Genomic DNA, 22418 nt, shown 5'->3' with positions numbered 1-22418 from the left:
GCGTATAAAATATAAAATGATTTTTATACGGTTCAATATTATTTATCTTTATGCCGCTCGCTATGCACATCGATAGAATCTATAATCGTCTATAGACTGAGTTACACTGAACGTCGATCTATATTCTATCTGTGTCTTTTGCACTTGGTAGGGAATAGGGAAATGCTTTTTTAGTGGGTGTAAACGGACATGATTTACCCGTCCTGAGAAACGTCATAGCATAAGCGTAGACGAGGGGTTAATTCCATGGCTATAATAAATTTATAAATTTAAAAAAACACACCTGGGATGTTTTAAAATGCTGTAATAATTAAAATGGATCAAAGTGCCGGTTATAGCAAACAGTAAAAAAATATTAGATGTTATGTTTTATTATCTTTTTTCAATATTTTCTGTATCTTGTTGCCTTTTACGCAGACACGCCAATGGATTTTCGTTCCTGGCACGCTTCATCCCCCTTACTAGTCCAAAAGCTAGCGATGAGTCACTCTCTATAATTTCGTCCGCGGGGTATAGATACTGTTATTGTACTAATTTATTTTAAAAGAAATAATATTTTGTAAATTAATAAATGTGGGTACTATCATTATGACTTTTATTTTTTTCCTAGAAATTTCTTTGTAAACAAACATGATTGTGCTTTACACACATAATGAGTAGGTAGACGTAGCTAATTAAAGAACAATTAGCGACAATAGTGAACAAATGAGACACATTAGTAAACCACTTCCGTCTTGCAACTACATATTTCGATTAATACACATACATTATACATTTTTCAACTTTCTTTTTTCTTAAAATAGCTTAAGATACCTGGAATATACATAAACAATTGAAATAGGTGAAGAAATAATATTGTCCCGCTAGCTTGTACTAGTCGGTGGCTTGGAAACAGACGCGAAATATGATGTTTCTCGGGCGAGCTTGTAGCATTGGCATCTGAAACGCAGACGAAATTTTTGCTTTTCGCGCAGGAGGTTCTCGGTGGTTGTGGCTGCTTGTCGGTCTCTCCTGACATCGGCTCTCGTGTAGTTCGACGATCGGAGCGCTTTCTGGGCTGCTGCGACGGCGCGATTGGAGACATGCGCAAAATCCGGATCGCGTGGCTCGTACGACACTGAAACTCATTAAATTTTAATGCTAGGCGTTTTTATACATGTTCAACTGACTTCGGAAGTACTATACGTTGAATTCAATCGCGTGATGAACTTTACGGTTGGTGAGGTCAATCGGAGCAGAAGTACCGGCTATTACAGGTGTTTGATCGGATCAAAAGCCCTTTCAGGTTGTTTTCATTTCTACAGCTATTTCATTTTCAAAGAAACATATGGCCCTACTCATTACTGAAACTGATGACTCTGAAGCAATTGTCGTTTTAGAGATGAAGAAGACGAAAGAAAAGTAGAAGAACGTTATATCTACGACTATACCAAAAATAATAAATAGTGTCATAAATTTAAGTTAAGATGCTTTAATAGTTACGTTTTCTTTCACCATTTTCATATTTTTTCAGATGCTTGAAAGTATATACGGTGTATGAATGATATGGAAGCAGATTGCTTTATTTTAATACGTATTCGTTTAGTTACGAATTTAAAATTCATTCATGAGAAAATTAAGAAAATATCCATTGGCAGCTCAACAAATTCCGCTCTAACCCACGAAGTTAATACCCCACTATTTGTATTCGATTATTATCAGAGGATTTTTCCTTAGATTGGACCCCTACGGATTGACAGGCCAGTGGCTGACTGACTCACTCAATGCCTGTGTATTCACCTACGACATTGCTCCCGTTTTCACCCTTATGGAGAATCATGTCATGCAGGAGGTTTGCCGGATGATAGGGCCAGATTGGGGAGACGGATTGTTTTGCCCCGGAGGATCTTATGGTAATGGGACAGCTATTAACTTGGCCAGGTTTGAACGTTATCCAGATGTTAAGGTAAGAAATTATGGATGGGTAATGAATATTTAAAAAGAACTGAATTAATTAAAAAATACGTTTAATTGAATAATGAATTTAAAATTCTTGCAATCTCTTCATAATTAAAAACGTGGTCTAGGACAGCACTATCCAATGCAATTTACATTTTCCAGAAATATCTTCATCTTGACTTTGATATTATAAAGATACAAATGTCCTTCCTTGGCCGATTCTAGCCAATAGAAAGTGGGTTAAAATAATTACTATATTTTTTAGAAAAAAGGCTCCAATCATATCCCAAGACAAGCTATCTTCGCATCAGAAGAATGCCACTACTCTGTATATAAGTACGCATCATTTCTGGGAATAGGAGAAGATAACGTTTTTTCTATCCGAACAAATGACATGGGTGAAATGATCGTTGAAGATTTAGAAAAGAAGATAGAGCAACAAATAGAAGAAGGAGCAGTTCCTCTAGTAGTAGTAGCTACATTTGGTATGTTATTAGATTCCATAGTGCTTCTCTAATCTTAATTTTAACGACTATCTCTTCCGCGCGATGTGTAGATCAAGAATAAAGACAGCAGGACAAAAATTACTTCTGTACTAAATAAATACCTACTACTGTAGTCTGTTTGGAAATGAAAGAGGGTAATAAAACCCCGAGATAAGAACCGGCCATGGGCGTGGTAATATTTCGTTTCAGGTAATTATCGGGTAACACTAATGCTAACAGGTAATGGGTGTACATTAGTATATTTTACTGGATACATCATAGGGCAGGAGCCAGTGTACTGTGACAGATCAATCCAGTCTTAGAGCTGAATATACGAAGACGTGCTAGTGCAGTAGAGTAAAATTCGACTTGTGTTTAGTGACTATTGTGCCAGTGGATATAATATTGTTTGGGTAAAATGTCGAGCTTATCAGATTACGTACCTGCTAAACGCGTGAAAAGATGTGCGCTGTCTCAGAATGAGAAGATTATTATATTAAATGTATTTAATGCATTGAAACACCAAAATCCTACCAACAGTGTTGACGACATCGTGGAAAAGTGTTCCAAAATGACAGGGATTGGAAAATCGACTATCTACAGACTTTTAAAGGAAACAAAAAATGAACAAGATACTGTAAATCCCCCAAAATCATCTACAGGGAGGTCAAAAGTCGTTATAGATGATTTCTTCAAAAATGTCATTCGCAGAAAAGTACACTCATTTTATTTTAAAAAAGAAATACCAACGCTAAACAAAATTTTAAGTGAACTTTCAGAGGACAACGATTTGCCAAAAATCAGTAGAAGCAAATTATGGGCCGTCTTACGAGAGTTGAATTTTTGCTGGGAAAAGCAGAACAGGAAGTCAGTTCTTATCGATAAAGATGAAATTATTTGTTGGCGAAGATCCTACTTAAGATCAATTAGAAAATTCCGTGACGAAGGGAGGAATATTTATTATCTAGACGAAACTTGGGTCAACGAGGGATATACTGTAACAAAAGTATGGCAAGATAAAAATGTAAAAAGTTTTCGACAAGCATTTTTGGATGGACTTTCAACAGGGTTCAAGGCACCTTCAGGTAAAGGGCGAAGATTAATAGTGACACATATAGGTAGTGCCAGTGGTTTTGTAGATGGCGGTTTACTTTTATTTGAATCTAAAAATACAGGTGACTATCACGAAGACATGAACGCAGATGTTTTCGAAGAGTATTTTACACAGATGTTGGATCTTATTCCTCCGGGGTCTGTAATTGTCATGGATAATGCCAGTTACCATTCACGGCAGACCGAGCGGACGCCTACGACTGCTTGGAGGAAAGCCGATATAATTCAATGGTTATCCGGAAAAAACATTTCTTTTGAAACAAATATGGTGAAAAAGGAACTTTTGACACTTGTCAATCTTAATAAAGATCAGAAAAAATATGTTATCGATGAAATGGCAACAAATCGCCAAATAACGGTACTACGGTTACCACCTTATCACTGTGAACTTAACCCAATCGAATTAGTCTGGGCGCAGGTAAAAGGAGATGTAGCGCGAAATAATACGACGTTTAAATTAAGTGACGTGAAAATTTTGTTAAAAAATTCCTTGGAACGAGTAACTGCAGATAACTGGCAAAGATGTATACATCATGTACAAAAAGAAGAGGAGAAAATGTGGGAACTCGATAATTTAATTGACGTTACTGTGGAACCTATCGTTATCAATCTAGGAGACGAAGATAATTCATCAGAATATTCAGAGGATGAATTTTAATATACCTACTTTTTTATTTTCTTTATTGTACATTTATACAACACTACATTTACTCACCATAATTTGAATTTTCAAAATACATATATTTTTGTGTGGAATAAAAGTCTATTCATTAAATTTAAATAAATATTTTGATAATAATATTGAATAATTTTATTTGAATTACTAAAAACCCTCTTAACCCGGTTATGATGCTTAAAGTAGCCTCATGTTTTGAAATGCTGTTTTTATATTGTTTACTTATAAGAGAAATGGACCGAGAAATTGAAGCGGCATAGACAAAGACGGATTGTCGGGGATTAAATTTTAGCTACCTGCTACAATTTAGTACAACCCGGTCACACAAAGTTTTTTTAAAAGTACACCTCATCTATACCGATTATACATAATATAAAAATATTGAATATAAGCACCAGTACTACATTTATTAACGATTTGCATACCTAATGAGCTTTTATTACTCTCTTTCATTTCTAAACAGACTATAAATGCTAAATATTTTTGTGCAGAAATTTTGTCTATTCTCCACGGTCTCATGGCTTGTAATCATTTATGAACGCTCTGTACATCCTAACTAATTCAGCTCATCTAAAAGCATTTTAAACACTTTAAAAAATCTCAAATTTCTCTCAAGGGACGACGGTAAAAGGTGCCTTCGACCCTATCAACCAAATAGCCGACGTCAGCAAGAAGCACAGCATGTGGCTGCATATAGACGCGGCATGGGGCGGCAGTCTCATTTTCTCCCAAAAACACCGTTCCAAGCTCAATGGCATAGAACGGGCCAACTCCGTAGTCATTAACGTGCACAAGTTGTTGGCCGTTCCACAGCAGTGCTCGATGCTGCTGATCAGAGACAAGGGGATCCTGCACAAATGCTTCTCAAGGGGTGCCGAGTATTTGTTCCAGAAGGATAAGCATTACGATAAGACGTACGACGTGGGGGACAAGTACTTGCAGTGTGGGAGGAAGTGCGACGTCTTCAAGTTTTGGTTTATGTGGAAAGCCAAGGTAGGTGATCTTCACCTACCCCTTAATTAAATAATATTTCTTGTCTTCTAATTAAATAATATGTCTTTATTTTATTATATTCAGCATCAAAAAACTATTGATAAGTGTTGTTTTGTGTGAGTCTTAAAAGACATTTGTCATAAGTCTGTTCATTCCAAAGAAGAAGTAAGAGTGTTATTATTGTTTAGACATTAATTTTTCCCAAAAACGAATATATTTAGGCCCTATGTTGTGAAAAACTCTCTGTTCACGAACAAACTTACGACAATTATACTGGCGCCGCCCGTTCTATATACCGAAAGTGACTCAGTCATTAGTTTTAACCACGTACTCGGATGGCCTAATAAAGACAAAAAAATCGAAAACAATATTTTTTTCTCGACCTTTCAAAAGATAAGCAAATTACCCATTAACCAAGCGTTCGAATATTGAAGGGAAACAGCGTTGCCACGTTAGAATCACATAAATAATAATAAAATATTCCAAATTACCACCGTTAAGGCGGGTTGACACTGGTAGTGAACCACGAACGTGGCTCACGCTTTCGTACNTAGCCGACGTCAGCAAGAAGCACAGCATGTGGCTGCATATAGACGCGGCATGGGGCGGCAGTCTCATTTTCTCCCAAAAACACCGTTCCAAGCTCAATGGCATAGAACGGGCCAACTCCGTAGTCATTAACGTGCACAAGTTGTTGGCCGTTCCACAGCAGTGCTCGATGCTGCTGATCAGAGACAAGGGGATCCTGCACAAATGCTTCTCAAGGGGTGCCGAGTATTTGTTCCAGAAGGATAAGCATTACGATAAGACGTACGACGTGGGGGACAAGTACTTGCAGTGTGGGAGGAAGTGCGACGTCTTCAAGTTTTGGTTTATGTGGAAAGCCAAGGTAGGTGATCTTCACCTACCCCTTAATTAAATAATATTTCTTGTCTTCTAATTAAATAATATGTCTTTATTTTATTATATTCAGCATCAAAAAACAATTGATAAGGGTTGTTTTGTGTGAGTCTTAAAAGACATTTGTCATAAGTCTGTTCATTCCAAAGAAGAAGTAAGAGTGTTATTATTGTTTAGACATTAATTTTTCCCAAAAACGAATATATTTAGGCCCTATGTTGTGAAAAACTCTCTGTTCACGAACAAACTTACGACAATTATACTGGCGCCGCCCGTTCTATATACCGAAAGTGACTCAGTCATTAGTTTTAACCACGTACTCGGATGGCCTAATAAAGACAAAAAAATCGAAAACAATATTTTTTTCTCGACCTTTCAAAAGATAAGCAAATTACCCATTAACCAAGCGTTCGAATATTGAAGGGAAACAGCGTTGCCACGTTAGAACCACATAAATAATAATAAAATATTCCAAATTACCACCGTTAAGGCGGGTTGACACTGGTAGTGAACCACGAATGTGGCTCACGCTTTCGTACTTCACGCTTGTTTCACTACTAGTGTAAACAGATTTTCGTGGCCCACGACTGTTTCACGACCTGTTTTCCTGTTTACGCCACGCCACGACTGATATTAAACGTGTTTAATATTTCCCGCTTCCTTTAATATTAAATTAGTTAAAATTGCATCGTCACTGCAGATAGTTTGTTTGTTGGTAGCTCGTAACTCCAAAAATGAGTGTCGCAAATGTATCTATTTTGAAAATGAACGATCGCGACAAAATTACATTTGTGGAATTGTATGAAAATGAGCCTTTATTATGCAATCCTACAGATCCCAAATATCACAACAAGGATGCAAAAAATGCTGCTGCCGAAAGAATTGCTGCTCAGCTTAACATTGAAAACTTCACTGCAAAACATGTATTTGTGAAATTTAAAAACTTGCGTAGTTCATACCTACAAGAAGTTAAAAAAAATTAATGAAAGCTATAAATCTGGTTGCTCTACCGACGATGTTTATATTCCAAAAGTTGTGTGGTTTACGACAATGGATAGGTTCCTAAAGCCACACGTAAAATCAAGAAAAACTCATTCGAATTTGGTAAGTATATTTATTGTTTTAAAAATTCATTTTAATAACAGAATAGAGTAGAGTATAATGTCCATTTATTTCCTTTAATCTATAATCCGCCATTGCCATGGAACCAGCACCTTTACCATTAAAATATTTACAGTAATTATCTCGTTTTTGTGATGCAACTCTGATAGGATTTCTATCACCTGTTAATAGCTGAATATTTACAAGACCATCACTTGTACAATCTCTCCATGATCCCGGCTGGCTTATATGATTCATATCTTCATAATCGATAAGACCAAATGGTACATAGGTAGTGCCTGTTTTGCGCAACCAGTTATGTAAGCCACAACATGCTAGTACCACTTAATCAACTTTTTCAGGACTTAACGGAATTGGTTTTTCAAATACGCGAAATTTGCTTACTAAAATACCAAAGGCGTTTTCAGATATACGTCGAGCTCGAGACAGTCTATAGTTGAAAATTTTTTCTTTGCGTGTTAGTTGTCTCCTGCTGTAAGGTTTCAAAAGAAAAGTCTTCAGTGGAAATGCATCATCGCCGACTATTATTCCGTTTAAAGCAATATTCAGATCCCGGGTCTCAATAACATGCCGCAAAGAACAATGTTGACAAACCCCGCCATCTGAAGCTCTTCCTTTTGCACCAACATCGATATAATATGTAAAACAGTAATCATGGTCCACCAGCGCTAGTAAAATAATACTGTTATCCTTTTTATAGTTGAAATAGTCAGAGCCGCTGTTTTGTGGTGCTTTGATAACTATATGTTTACCATCTATCGCCCCTATACAGTTGGGAAAGTTCCATTTAGTGCAAAACCCGTTTACTATTTGTTGCCACTTTTCGATTGTGTTAGGGACCTAAAAAAAAACAAACAAAAAACAATTACAAATATATCTATTCGTATTTTAATTAATTGATGTAAGTGTATTTTTGATTTACAGAATGATACGCAGTCACAGGACACACTGGACATACAATATACTCAGAAAACACAGAATACACAGGACACGCAAGACGATATACAAATTGTAGACACTCAAGATACTCAAACCCAAGGCATTCTCCAAGACATACCCCAAGACATGCTGGCATCCACTTCAGTACATGATGACATCATGGTGCTTTCGTCTAGAAATATCACGTCACAAACGTTGGAATCTGAAACCCAGGTAAATAAAGGAAAAAGCGACAACCTCCGAACAAGTTGACAAATGAGAATAATAAAACAAAAAAATCTAAAGCAACTCCAAACAACGTTACACCATCAACTAACGCAAACATCTATAAGGCTTTAGAAAAACTTGAGGAAATATCAAGTAGAGCCCACGCAAGTTTGGCAAACCAAAATCGTGAAGACCATTTGGATCATTTTGGAAAATATATTGTGTTGATGCTAAGAAACGTTTCTCCCCGGAAAAGTCTTTTCTTGCAATAAGACATAATTTCTCTTTTGTTTGAAGCACAAATGCCGCCACCATCACTATCAATGACATCTACTACAGAGGATTATAGCTGCTCAGATTACCCAGGAAGGCTACTTTCATCAGATACGAATGCATCTACATCTTTTACGCCTGCTAGCCCTCTACCCAGCTGTTCACGGTCTATGGAAGATTTTGACTATTTACTAACAAGGCTTTAATATATTTTAAAGAGTTTTCCCAACTTTCCAATTAGAATAAGTATTTAGTTTAATACACACAACCTGTTAATCATTTCATTACACTTTAATATATCTGTTACATTACATACAAATTTTTTATTTATTTAATATATTACGCAGTTCGTTACTGATGAAACTAATTGATTTTGTGACTTACCTCTATCCATTCTTGCAGACAGGTATATATGTTATCCAAGACGTCTGGCAAAAATTTACTTATTGTGCTTTTTGGAACTTTAAACAAAAATTCCAGGCTTTTGAAGCTGTCGCCGGTAGCCAAATAGCGAAGAGTTATTTCAAGTTTCGTTTGGGCAGGAATAGCTTCTCTTAGATGGGTGTCGGATTTTTGTATGCGATTAGATATACGTTCCAAGAGATAATTAAAATGGTCCTCGGACATCCGTAATAATTTTTTAATATCTTCTGAATATGTTAAACAAAGTTCATTTTGAATTAATGCCGAGGCTCCAGTAATATGTCTATTTAAAATCCACTGCCTAGTCCACCATCTCCTCTTCTTTCTTGTTTTCGTTCTTTTATTTCTCAACATACAATTTTTTATAATTTCGGCGGCTATTATTTCGCACGTTGCGACTGTAGCTTCCAGCACAAATGAAGCCATTTGTACGACTGAACAGAAAACTCCAGTGGCCAGTGTAAACACTACACGATGCCTTCACGAAACGATCGCAAGCAAGCGTATTTCACGAATTATTATAAGCGTGAGCCACGTTCGTGGTTCACTACCAGTGTCAACTCCGCTTTAATCACATCATCCGCATCGTATTCCTGCGAATTTGGAGGTCACGTCATATGCAGGGTGTTCCACCTAAGAGGACTTCTTCTGTAACTCTGTAACTCAAGGGTCGGCAACTGGCGGACCGCGGTCCAGGTCCGGACCGCGGAAGGTAAAATACTGGACCGCCAAAAATTTTTTGAAAGTATAAATACTCAAATTATTTAAAAAATGTTTTTTTTACGTTTGAGTGCCAATCTTACCATTTTTTCTAGTATTTTACAATTGTGTGAGTGATTTGAGTTCTTAATGGTTAGTAAGCAGATTAAATTTGAGTTCAAATGAAAATTTGTAACAAATATGAATTTTTTTTTTGGACCTCGTTAAAAATTTTTAAAAGTATCCGGACTCCACCTAAAATTACTTGCCGACCCCTGCGTAACTGTTAAATTTATAAAAAATGGTGTTAATAAAAGTTGGCTGGAACCATGTGGGGCCATGTAAAGAATATATTTTTAGCTTTACCCTTTTCGCATGGGTGCTACATAACTTTGTTACTTTAAATGGAACAACCTGTATTTTATTATTTTTTTGAATTCTTTGGTTAATATTAGGTAGAGCTTATTCAATGTACATGATGTTCAAAATTTACCGTTTTCGAGATAATCAGTTGTTTTTGAAAAAATCACGATTTCCGCTCTCTAAATGAGGCTAGATAGCGTTTAAACAGTAAGAGTTAGAAATCTACAGTTTTCACAGTTCGTTTTGACATAAATTACTGGATCTTGTCATATGTGAGCAAAACTTGTACCTTATTCAGACTCGGAAATACTGAGACCTACATTTAATAATTTTACGAGTTGAAAAACTTTTTTTTTTGTTCAAATGGAATGACCTATATAAATTGTCATGGGTGAATGCAAAATTGAATGCCCTTTCGACCGATATAAGGTTATTCATACTTATCTCTAATCGTTTTCCAGAAAAATAAGGTTCCTTTTTAAAGTCCGAAAAAGTAGCTATGAAACAGCGTCAAGAAGGCTTTGAAATTGTGTTAGTACAATATCAATACATAGGATTTTACAAAAGTAAAGCACAGCACATCTTTAACGCATCCAATTAAAAGAAGAGTTATTAAAAGTAGACGAGTTCAGCAAAGAGAGTTTTGTCAGTGGGCACTTGAGATGTTAAATCAAGTTAATGATTTTTTTAAATGGGTCATGTTCTCCGATGAGGCTACTTGTCATAAAAATGGTTTTGTTAAGAGTCATAATTGCCATTATTATGACACAATAAATCCTCCCAATTCCGTACAAGTCATAGCCAACGATGGTCTTTGAACGTGTGGGGAGCAATTTTGGGAACCCATGTTATTTTTTGACCAGCATTTAACTGGAGCAGTTTATTTAAACTTTTTAACAAACGCTCTAGAAGATTTGTTAGGCGACAGTCATTTAGCTACACTTCGAAGAATGTGGATGCAACATGATGATGCTCCACCTCACAATACCTAGCTCTAGCATCCCCTCGCGCAGGCCGCCAATTGAGGCTAGAACTTGTCAGAAACGGCAGTGGCGTGGTCAGTCTTACCATTTGATGTTCACTGTGTTCAGAGTCGGCGAGTGATTTTTTATGTGTTATTATCATTAAACCTTTTCTGATTCAGTGTGTTTAAAACTATTAATTGCATGTGTGTGTTACTATTAAACTCTGATTTGTTCTGCGTATTGAAACTTTAGACTATTAAACTCTTATAGGTATATTCTGTGTGTGCTGAATTTTGTGTTGTTGGTATGTATATTTTATTATAATGTATCTACTCTCTGTTCAAGCAAGTCAAACTTGCATTTTTGTGCATAACATACATACGGTACATAAGAGTAAGAATTTATTATACCTTGAACATTAATAGACATTTTAAAAATATTAATAAAAACAAACTTATAATATGGCGAAATCTGTAAAAGTAATGTTTTATCTTTGCATTGTTATTTAAAGTATGCTAAATATTTTTTATGCTGGTTTTTTATTTTATGTATTTATTTTTTTTATTCTTTGTTATTATTACTATGCCCTGGCTAAATTATATTTTGTGGGCATTTGTGTGTATTTATTGCTATCTTTTATCTACGTACATACCAATTATGTATATGCTGTGACAATGCTGAGTTGTATATTTGGATTTGGATAAATAAATAACAAATGTTATTATGTACGTTATTTAACTCCTTTTTTCCCGACAAGTTTCATTCCGATTAACAAACTTAAAATAACCAAAATTCTCTAATAATGTGGCATGTGTTCTGCGATACTTATTTCAACATGAAAGTATTTGATATTTATGTATAAAACTTGTCCTATTCGTATGGGCAGCCCTAGTAAATAACGGCATCTTTAAATTCCAGAACCGTTATTAACACTAACAACCATTAAAAGAACCATAAAATATGAATCATATTAGGGATCCGCATAAATTGTTCTAAATGACTGTTGTAGGAAGCAGCATTTAGTTTTTACTTTTAGTCCAGTAGAAATATGAATGTGACCATCAGTAGGTTGGTAGATATATTAGAAACTATAAAATTTAAATGGAAATATTATTTTTCTATATTTTATAATATGTACCTATACCTATCTACCTACCTACAATGTAATATGCTTTTTTAAATTATTTATCTTCTCTGTCGCAACAAAAGTAAATGAAATAACTATTAGTGGGTATACCTATCTAGGTAGGTACATTAAAAATGATAATGTTAAAAAGGTAGGTAGTTAGTTAGTTAAAAAAGAAAACCGTATCAAATTATTTCAAAAATTTAAACGGTCGTATGTAATTACTTTTCCTTAATTGTGTGTTTGTTAAGCGGCTTATACATTTTTAGAAAATATGTTTATATAAATATCGATAATAACAGTCCTGAACGAGGAGAGTAAAAATTGCAAATATCCCTAATCAGGCCCTGTTCTGTAGCCTCAAATGGCTGTTGGTGACGTCACACACTAAATTTCAATAGATCAAAGATGCCGCCCGAAACCTAGACTGCTGATTGTTTTATATGCTGTGCCTGAAGTTCGTCAGTTTTTAGACGAAACTTTTCCCAAAAGTGGATTGGGCGCTGTGGACCAGTGAGTTGGCCTTCAAGGTGTCCAGATATGACAAGTTGCGACTTCTTTTTATGGGGATTTATAAAAAGCAAAGTTTACGTTACAGCACCAACTACCTCGGAAGATATGTGGCAGCGCATTACAGTAGCATTTCAATAAATTACGCCAGACATGCTGACCAATGTTGAACAGTCTTTTAAAAACCAAATTCGTTTGTGTATTAATCAAAATGGAGGAGCAATTGATGTAAATCAACATAAGTATTCTTCTCCTTGTTGTGTTCCGAGTTTCAGTTTGTTTCGTTTTGCGTTTTGCTTTAATTGTTGTTAGTGGTTTACTTTTGTTTGTCAAACCACTTTTTAAACATGTCAGTAAATATTGGCACTGTCAGTCTCAGGTCTGATAAAATGTGAGAGAAAAATGGTTTTGCAAGGCCTTCTTGACGCAGTTACATAACTACTTTTTCGGACTTTAGAAAATAACCTGATTTTTCTGGAAAACTGTATGGACAACCTTATACTAGTCAACAGGACATTCAATTTTGCATTTACCTATGACAATTAATTTGAGTCATTCCATTTGAAAAATAAAGTTTTTGAATTCGTAAGATTATTAAATGTAAATTTCAGTATTTCCGAGTCTGAATAAGGCACACGTTTTGATCACAGATAACAAGACAGAGTAATTTATGTCAAAACGAACTGTAAAAGCTGCAGGTTTCTAACTCTTACGGTTTAGATGCTATCTAGCCTCATTTAGAGAACTGAAATTGTGATTTTTTTCAAAAACAACTGAATATCTCGAAAACGGTAAGTTTTAAACACTAGGAACATTGAATAAACTCTACCTAATATTAACCAAGGAATTAAAATTTGCAATAATATACAGGGCGTTCCATTTAAAATAACAAATTTATGTAGCGCCCACGCGAAATGGAACACCCTGTAAAGCTAAACATATTTTCTTTACATGGCCAACATGATTCCAGGCAACTTTTATTAAAACTATTTTATTATAAATTTTACAGTTAGAGAGTTACAGAACTATCCCTCTTAGGTGGAACACCCTGTATATGGAAAGAAGATATGTTGAAAGTATGCAGAACGCAGTACAGCCCGCAGGTTATTGTGGATTATCTCGCGTGTCGGTCGTAATGGCAAGTTTTGCTAATTTTGAATATGTAGAAATGGTGGTTTTATATGTAGCAGAATATCGAAGGGGTTTCCCTCATAGACAATATTTTCCGAATCCGAGAACTTTCGTGCGAGTTTTTCAACATCTTCGTGATACCGAGTCTTTGATACCGCAACATAGTTTTTTCAATTTGTTTTCGCAAATTGTGAAATCGGTCTCCTTCTGCAAAAGTTCTCTATGTCCTATGTCTGGTTATTGAGATATGTCAGACCTGAAATCTCACCAGCCGTCACTGCTTGGAAAATGAATATTAGCATGTTAAAAAAACTGTTTTTTGCCAAGATATGCTCATATCTCCTTGGTGAGCAATTTAATATGTTAGTTGTATAGGTACTAAAAAATAATTACTTGTATCATTCATTACATATTTTATCAAGAGTAAAATCACAAGAGTCTTTATTTTTATCGGATAAATTTCTCTTTATAACGAAATATCGTGAGATCGAAGGTCGAGCGAATTTGTCGAATTTTATTTACGAGCAAAATAACTGATTGGCTAAATTTTGAGTTAAAAAGAAAATCTATGAAATGAAAAGCTCGCTTTTTTGGCAAGATAAAATAACGGTCAAATATGTGAATGAACAACAAAAATAAATATCTTATTTATTTTATGTGAACGAATAACTATCATTACAGTTATTCCATACTCAGTTATTATAAATTTTTTGGTTTGTTGTACCGATTTCAATATTTTCTCGACTTGTTTCCATACATGTTGAATATTCCTTTTGACTTATTCTATCCGAGGTTCGTAAGTTACTAATAAGTGTTTCGTGACGTTCAGCGTCAATTTGAAGGTAGGGTTTAATGGATGATGACAATGAATGTCCAGTTATCTTCACCAGCTGTTGGTTACTTATCCCTGCTTTGGTTAAGTGAGAAACTGTACTGGCACGGTTTGAATGGTTGGTAATTTTATCATTTGTGATGTCCAGTCCAATTTTAGCTGCAGACTCTTTTGTCCATGTAGATAGTATTAATTCCTAGTGGAACATTTTTATACCAATCCTTAGAATGTGTGTTTGTCCAAAAGGGATTTGGAGTTAAAAAAAATCGATCGGATGTTATGTTTTCGTTTCTCTTTTCTAAGAGTAATTTTAATACTGTAACGGGACAAAACTTTTATCGTTCTTATCTTTTGTCATCTATTTGCTGTTTGTCAATTTTTTCGATCCGCCTTGTGCTGTCTTTGAAAATATTGAATTGTATTCGATTCTTCCTATTCGGGTTCCATCTTGATTTTTTTCACTTTTAAAATGGTAAATTTTACAGTTTGTAGCCTCTCTTCCCCTCCAAGCCAATTCATAAGAATTTATATGAAATAATCTTTTCCCTCTGGTTCATTTATATTCAATAATTTTGCCACTCTTAGTATATTTTCCTTATGAATTTACCTTTCATTTCTCTGGAATAGTTTGTGATTCCTTTCTCTTACTGTTTCTTGCATCACGAACTTCTTTAAAAGTTATGTCGGTAAAAGGATCAAAAATGTTATATTTAATGAAATATTTTTCTTGAATCATCTTTGCAGTTGAATTCCAGATTGTTTTAACTCCATATTCTTTGTAAACTTCAACAGTTTTCTTTTTTATATTATATGTCCAAATCTTTAATATATTTTCTAATGGAGTTATTTCGAACTCCATATTTCCATAAATGGTCTCCATATCGTCGGTTTAGTGTTTTTTGTGCATTATGGAATTGATTTTTCTGTTTTTTCTAATTTGTTCAGTTGAAATTTTTCCAAAACGATTCATGTATATTTTATACTCACACTTTCAACAATACTTGTAGTATATTGTAGTGACAAGAAACATTTGGGACTACCATACGCCTACTAAGTATAGTTTAGTTTAGAGGAACAGAAATTTTTATGGATGATAAAAAGCTATACACCTCTTTTTATTGCTGTTAAAGTGACAAAAACGTCACAATTGTATACGCATTTTTATATGGGAGTTAATTTATCATTTTAAGTTTATTATTGGCTGAAGTGAACAAGAAAAAGCAAGAGCTTTTAAAATAGGCAATACAACCGTTTACTTATGTCTAATACTAGGAAAACGTTTAAATTTGGCAGCGTCGCTTCAGGTCGACATTGAGTTGACTTGGATTCGAAAAAATTTTTTTCGGCGTAAATGTGCATTTTAATTTTTTTAACTGCGTATACATATTCAACTCATTTTTCTCTATCTTCCCTTATAATTAATGACTGAACCACCCTGTATATTTTGAAAACAGCTAAAATTGATGTTCATCTATTAAGTTACCTGCGTCGAAGGAAGGGGCACTATAACTTCGAGTCTCAGAACCATCCTCGATTTTAGCTTAAACTTCCTCCAACAAGAAAGCAAACGAGCCTCAAACAATGTTCCAGAAAAGTGAAAATAAGGTCTGAAAGCTTATTTCGGTTCCAGGGGTCCTCCGGTTTTGCAAGTCATGTCGATGCCCTAATGGACCTGGCGGAATATTTCGAAGAGCAAGTAAATAAACGGAACGAATTCATGTTGGTCTCCAAAAGGCAGTATATAAATGTTTGCTTCTGGTATTTGCCGAGGTATCTCCGGGGGAAAGCGAATGTTCTGGAGCACAGTGTCGAGCTAAACAAGGTAGGCCGCAGTGCAATATGTAGTAAATCTAACTGCAAACATTATCTTACCAGTATTCCTTACTCTGCTTACCCGCCCCTTCATTTTGTGTACCCAGATCGTTAAAAATGTAGAGTAATACATCAACTGGCAACTCTGACAATTGGCATTCTCATATAATTGTTTCAGAAAAAATGAATTACCAGCTCCTATTTGATGAACGTATTAAAAATATTAAGCATATATTTTGGTTAAACTTTCTGAATATCGCCAACTACAAAGAAAAAATGTAGGTATCAGTAATATTCAGTTTAGTTAATTTTATTCTTTGCCTTTTGTCAAGTGTTGTGCATAAGTGCATTATACTTTATCTAGAGATACACTCATATTACGAATATAAGATAAGATAAGATTTATTATTCACATATGTGACTATACTGATAGTGAAACTAAATTAATCGAACAAAGTTTTATATTTATGATGTCTATTAATGCATAAGTAATGTAAGCATTATTTACTATGTCAATTCATTATTGAAATACTTTGAACAGCAGAACACGCTGTACGTTTAGCAATCATCCAGTGCCAGTAAATCAATACTCCAGTCGCTTTCGACACCTTTCAGGGCTGCTGAAAAACAGACACTCTTCCTTCAGTTCATTGTATAGTGCTCTCTGCTGCTTCCATAAGCTAACGTAACTCGTATTTCTTTTTTACAGGTGGCGCCAAAGATCAGAGCCTTCATGGTCGAGAACGGTTCTCTAATGTTGGGTTACCAACCCCTGAAGCAACTCCCTAACTTTTTCAGGTTTGTCGCGCAGAATTCTTCTTTGACTAGGAAGGACGTTGACTTCGTTTTGGACCACATAGCTGAGACAGGCGATGCACTTTTCAAGTAGAATAGTTGCAGTTTTATACCTGATAATTTAGTTGAAGATTCATAGATGGGTGTGGCAATAATGTTTAGGTTATAAATTTCGGATTTTACAGTATTCGGTAAGACTTGTTTTAATTATAAAACCTAATGAATTTACAGTTCCAAACAGAAGTTACCGTTATATTTCATGCAAGGGAGACATTTTGAATTGTATAATTTAAAATTAGTAGAATGTGTCAATTACTATAGAAAAATCTGTATTTTGAATTTGAATGATATAAAATAATATAGTACTTACCTACAGCATTTTTCTTGTTAGCAAATATTATATTAACCTTATGCCAATTATTAGATTCTTACTGAGCGTAGCGTAAGAATTCTATTGTATTGAAAACACTGCGATTTTCTATTAGTCTTTATTTCAAAATAGGCCTTGCCTAATATGACAGAATAAATAGCTACGCTACAGAAGGTTCTTGGGAATGTATTTAGCGAATAGGTCCTAAGGTGGCTGATAGATGGCGCGACGATGCATACTTGTTAAAATTTCTAAACTTAGGAATATCCGCGATAATTTTTAAGATGCAAGCGCACCAAGCGGCGAAAGTAGTAAGCTCCGAGACAAGGTAATTTTGACATTGCCGTTCGCGTTTACACATTCATTTGAACAACATTTGTCTTATTTGCCATTATTATTAGTAATTTTGTTATCAAACTGCGGTTATTTNTCTTAATGCTAGTACTATAAAAATTATAATTTTTCGTACAGAAAAATCAGTACCTTGTTTAAGTTCGGTAGAGGTGTGGGGTAAAACTTCAAGGACTTGTTCTGCTGTAACAAGAGATACAATTAGTCGTATCATGCAAAAATCCAATCAAGATGCAACTAGCAATATTACAAATGCTGAATGTATTGACTTCAAAATTCCAGAAGACTTTAAAGATGATTTGACATATGAAATAATGTCAATTCCAATGACACTACCTAGCGGTAAAACTATAGATCAAACTACCCTAGAAAAGCATATAAACAGTGAAATTTCATTCGGTAGGAAACCTTGTGACCCATTTACAGGTGTAAAATTTTCAAATACCCTCAAACCTGTGTTAAATGTTGCTCTTAAGAGTCGAATCGACATGTTTCTTCTACAAAACTCCCACAGAGAAGAATTGGCTAATGTAAAACGTACTTTAGGTGGAAGTGGACAGATTATGAATTCTTTAAATGGCTGCAATAAAAGGAAAAGGGAGACTGTTGACGTTGACGAATTAGATGAACTAATTTCAAAAACAAAACAAAGCCCCAGTTTTCTTAATTTTTCAAGTGAAAATAGTGACAAAAATTTGTGTTCAAGGTGTAAAGTGGAAACTGAAACAATGTATGAAATTCCATGCAAACATTTTTATTGTCGAACTTGTGTCCTAATAATTTATAAAGACTTAAAATGTTTAATTTGTGGTAAGTCTTTTAAGAAAAACGATGTCAGAAAATGTCATTTGTAACGCTGTAAAGGCATTTATTGTAATTGATTTTCTATTTTTCTCTTGTTTGAAAATGACAAATACAAAAGTTCTAAAAAAGTACAAATTGTTTATTTTTATTAGTGAGAGGGTCTTTCGATTTGGCAAGAATAGTAGCTATCAGCAGCTAATAGCACAGAATTATAACACCAGAAGCGACAGTTCCGCTTCCTGCCAATTTTTTTTTCGAGTGCGCATGTGCGAAAATCGCCATTATTTTGTAGGTATTTCCTTCAACCTCAAAATATTTTATGTTTGATGCGTGTGTCAACAGTTATTGTATTTCTTGTATTCGTGCATAAATACTTTTTTATTTCTGTATAATATCATGAGTAGAAAAGGTGGAACAGTTTGTGTTGTTCGTGGGTGTTTCAGTAAAACAACAACAAAAGACATTATTTTATTTAGGTTTCCTAAAAGTGTTGAAAGGTATGTAACTAGTATACTGGTAGATGTTATTACAAAGTTGTAGTTATATTAAAACAACATTTAATCCAATGATCGTATTTTACACTATATTTAAATAAATAAATAAGTTAAATTGAAACAATGACTAAAATATTTACGATATTTTTTAGAGCAAAGTACTGGTTAAGAGCTTGCAATCGTGAAGATTTGGAGGATAAGACTCCAATACAACTTTATAATAATTATAAGATATGTGCACAACATTTTGAAGATAGAATGTTTACAAACCACCTAAAGAATAGATTGCTACCATCTGCAAATCCTACTATTTTTCGTACCTTAGAAGGTTCTAGTACGAAACGAAATATACAGTTTGCAACAGAAGATGAGCCTCCTACAAAAATAGTTGTATTATCAGGTAAAAGAATCGACCATTTTGCTGATTTTTGTCTCCTATTAAATCTTATAATTCATATTTGACAATTAAACGCCTTGTAGTGCATTATACATATTTTTAGTTTAAAAACTTAAGTAGCGTTTACTACTTTTGCATAAAAACAAAGTTAATCTTACAACAATATTAGATCAATTTAATTTCTAATAAATTTTTTTTCCATTTATAAAATTGATCCTATAATTTATATATGATTTCAGATATAACTATCCACCCAAAAATTATTGGAGATAATAAGAATGCAGATTCAGATATGGCTGTGGATGAACTACTTACTGAGGCTTCTAAAACATCTGAATTATCACTGGGTAATAATTTTTTCTATGACTATTTCCTCATTATCAAGTTAAATATATATTTTTTGATTAATTTTACATCACTCATGATGTCATTATTATGTTAACAAAACTCAAGTTTACTGAAATTTTGTCAGTAGTAGATATGGTTTAATCTGATTAAAAGAAACACATTGTTACGTAACTGAATTTTTAAATATTAAACTTAATATGCCAGTCTATGAAATATTCTTGCAGTTATAAAGGTCTTGTCAACATTTTGTAAAATTTCATAGCAGAACTCGTTAGATAAAATATACTTAAAACAAAATATACTATGTTATTTATGAAATTTATTATCAAATATTTTTATAAATGTGATTAATAATAATAATAATAATAATAATGTCTTTATTTCCAAAAGAAAAATAAAAGTCATTCAGCACAAAAATAAAAAGGTTATCCATAGTTTTGGAAATCTCAAGGGGAAGTTCACAATAATTGTGCTCTACCACTTAACCCTTGAATACCACATATCTAATATATAAAGCACCGTAGTCAGTATTACATCACAGTAAACATATAAATTACAACAATAATAACAATAGTAGCGTTAAATAAGTAACATACCTAAGAAAATAACATTGTCCTAACAAATTTTTTGAACTTTGCACAACTAATATATCCTGCACCGAGTGTGACGCTGTTGTACAACCGGTATATATTGTATTTAAAACCTCTCTCAAAAAAAGACGTTTTATGTTGAGGAGGGCTGAGTAAACCTTTGGATCTAATATTAATATTATGCACATCACTGCGAAATACAATTTTGTTATATAGATAAGGTGGAGTCTTAGTAAGTAAAAGTTTATGAAAGAAACAAAGTGAGTAAAGTTTTCTCCGTTTGAACATATCCAACCAGCCAAGTTCATGCAACTTATGCGATACATGATCAAATTTACGAATACCAAAAATAAAACGTATACACGCATTTTGAACGCGTTGGATGAGGTTGCTGCTGTCAAGATCTAGGCAAGGTCCATATACAGGGGCACAAAATGAAAACTGGGATAATATCAATGTCTCACAAAGCATTCTCTTAGTATTTATGTTTAGATATTTACGATGGGGATACAGAAGCCGCAATCCTAGGTATGCTCGTTGGGCCATTTTTTTAACTTGCTCCCTGAATCTTAAGTTGGAATCTAAGNATTTTTTTCCTCTTCCATTTTCGCCTAAAATCTACTACTATATACATAATTAAATAGGAAGAAAAATATGACATTTTTCGATTTTTTTTAACATATTGTGCCGCCAAAAGTTAAGCCCACGTTTTTTTATGCGCATAGAAAAATGTTCATTTTTAGTGATATTTGAAAGCCAAAAAGCCAAAAATCTCTGTGGATATACAATTCATCCAAACCAAAACAGATACCGCCTAGTCTATTTCTTCACTTTCACTTTCATCACATTGACGTGTTTCATACTCGTCCAATGGAGTTTGTACAAGTTTTTTCCACTGGTGTGCTAAACTTGTTAATTCATCTCTTAGTTTTTGAGGAGTTATTTCTGGTTCATATATGACCAATTTCTCACACAGTTTGTTAAAAACTGAAGCTTCTAAGCCTCAGATGACATGTAATTGTCGGCCAAGGTGAAGTCGACATTTCTTATTTTACTGCCCTAGGTGTGTAATATATACTTTTTTTTCATTTCTTTCCAAATTTTTTTCCTTGATTTTTTTTCGAATTTATTGTTCAAAATTTTTTCCAATATTTGTTTTTCAATTTTTTTTTTCAATTTTTGTTTCATATTTTTTTCAATTTTTTTTTGAAATTTTTATTTCAAAAATATTTTTCATCCTTCTACAGCGCGGACCGGCCCAAAATGACCGCGGCCCATGCTATGCGGAAACCTCCCGAGTTCCCGCATAGCCAATCCGCCTTTGGGGGGCTCCATCATGCAATTCGACTGAAACATGCTTCTTCTGTAACAAGTATTTGCGCTGTAAATTGAGGATTTCTTGCATGGAACAACAAGATACGTACAACTGAGATTCTCATAATTGTCCGCCACACAACAGGATGCGAAATATTTATTTGCTGTGCGGTATTTCTGGTGCTACGATGTGGATCTTCGAAAAAGTTTGAAAATTCACTGTTTATTTACTGATATATATATACACTGATTTTTCTGTCGATGGCGCCGATTTCTAAGTCCAGGTTCCGGTGCACCAGGTGCGCACCTTCGAAGAAGTCGCTCTCCGGGAATACCAGGTAATCTAAAAAAAATTTTTTTTTCTTTCCGCATTTTCCTTAACCGCTTTTTTGGTCCTTGACGAGCCATATGTTTTTAATGTCTTGCATTAGTTATTAATTTGTTTCAT

At 34.2% G+C, this 22418-nt stretch overlaps 2 protein-coding genes across 3 annotated transcripts in view; both read left to right on the top strand.

Annotated features, from left to right (window-relative positions):
* Positions 1–17677, top strand: part of LOC108915606 (cysteine sulfinic acid decarboxylase) — a 27395-nt gene extending 9718 nt beyond the window's left edge. Inside the window, exons 2-7 of one of the 2 annotated variants that reach the window (XM_023456414.1) lie at positions 1717–1945; positions 2204–2423; positions 4829–4905; positions 5795–6094; positions 16326–16517; positions 17217–17677. In XM_023456414.1, coding sequence (XP_023312182.1) covers positions 1717–1945; positions 2204–2423; positions 4829–4905; positions 5795–6094; positions 16326–16517; positions 17217–17396 — 1198 coding nt within the window. In that variant the 3' untranslated portion in view covers positions 17397–17677. Of the gene's footprint in view, positions 1–1716; positions 1946–2203; positions 2424–4828; positions 5206–5794; positions 6095–16325; positions 16518–17216 lie in introns of both variants that reach the window. The other variant, XM_023456415.1, reaches the window with a different exon arrangement.
* Positions 17678–17712: 35 nt separating this feature from the next.
* On the top strand, positions 17713–18928 carry LOC111692410 (RING finger protein 37-like). Its single transcript, XM_023456413.1, has 2 exons — positions 17713–17744; positions 18115–18928. The coding sequence occupies exons 1-2, from the start codon at positions 17713–17715 to the stop codon at positions 18875–18877; spliced, it is 795 nt and encodes a 264-aa protein (XP_023312181.1). The 3' UTR covers positions 18878–18928.
* Positions 18929–22418: the final 3490 nt, after the last annotated feature.

Source organism: Anoplophora glabripennis, unplaced genomic scaffold, assembly GCF_000390285.2.
Source record: "Anoplophora glabripennis isolate ALB-LARVAE unplaced genomic scaffold, Agla_2.0 scaffold1477, whole genome shotgun sequence".
In the NCBI taxonomy this organism is placed as follows: Eukaryota; Metazoa; Arthropoda; class Insecta; order Coleoptera; family Cerambycidae; genus Anoplophora; species Anoplophora glabripennis.
The sequence above is the reverse complement of the archived record's forward strand: the minus strand, read 5'-3'. Positions and strand labels throughout refer to the sequence as shown.

Excerpts from the sequence above, each read along its gene's own strand:
- LOC111692410 (XM_023456413.1), top strand. The coding sequence starts at position 17,713 with ATGCCAATTATTAGATTCTTACTGAGCGTAGC. Across the intron at positions 17,745-18,114 it reads AGATTCTTACTGAGCGTAGC|TACTATAAAAATTATAATTT; the intron begins GTAAGAATTCTA and ends TCTTAATGCTAG.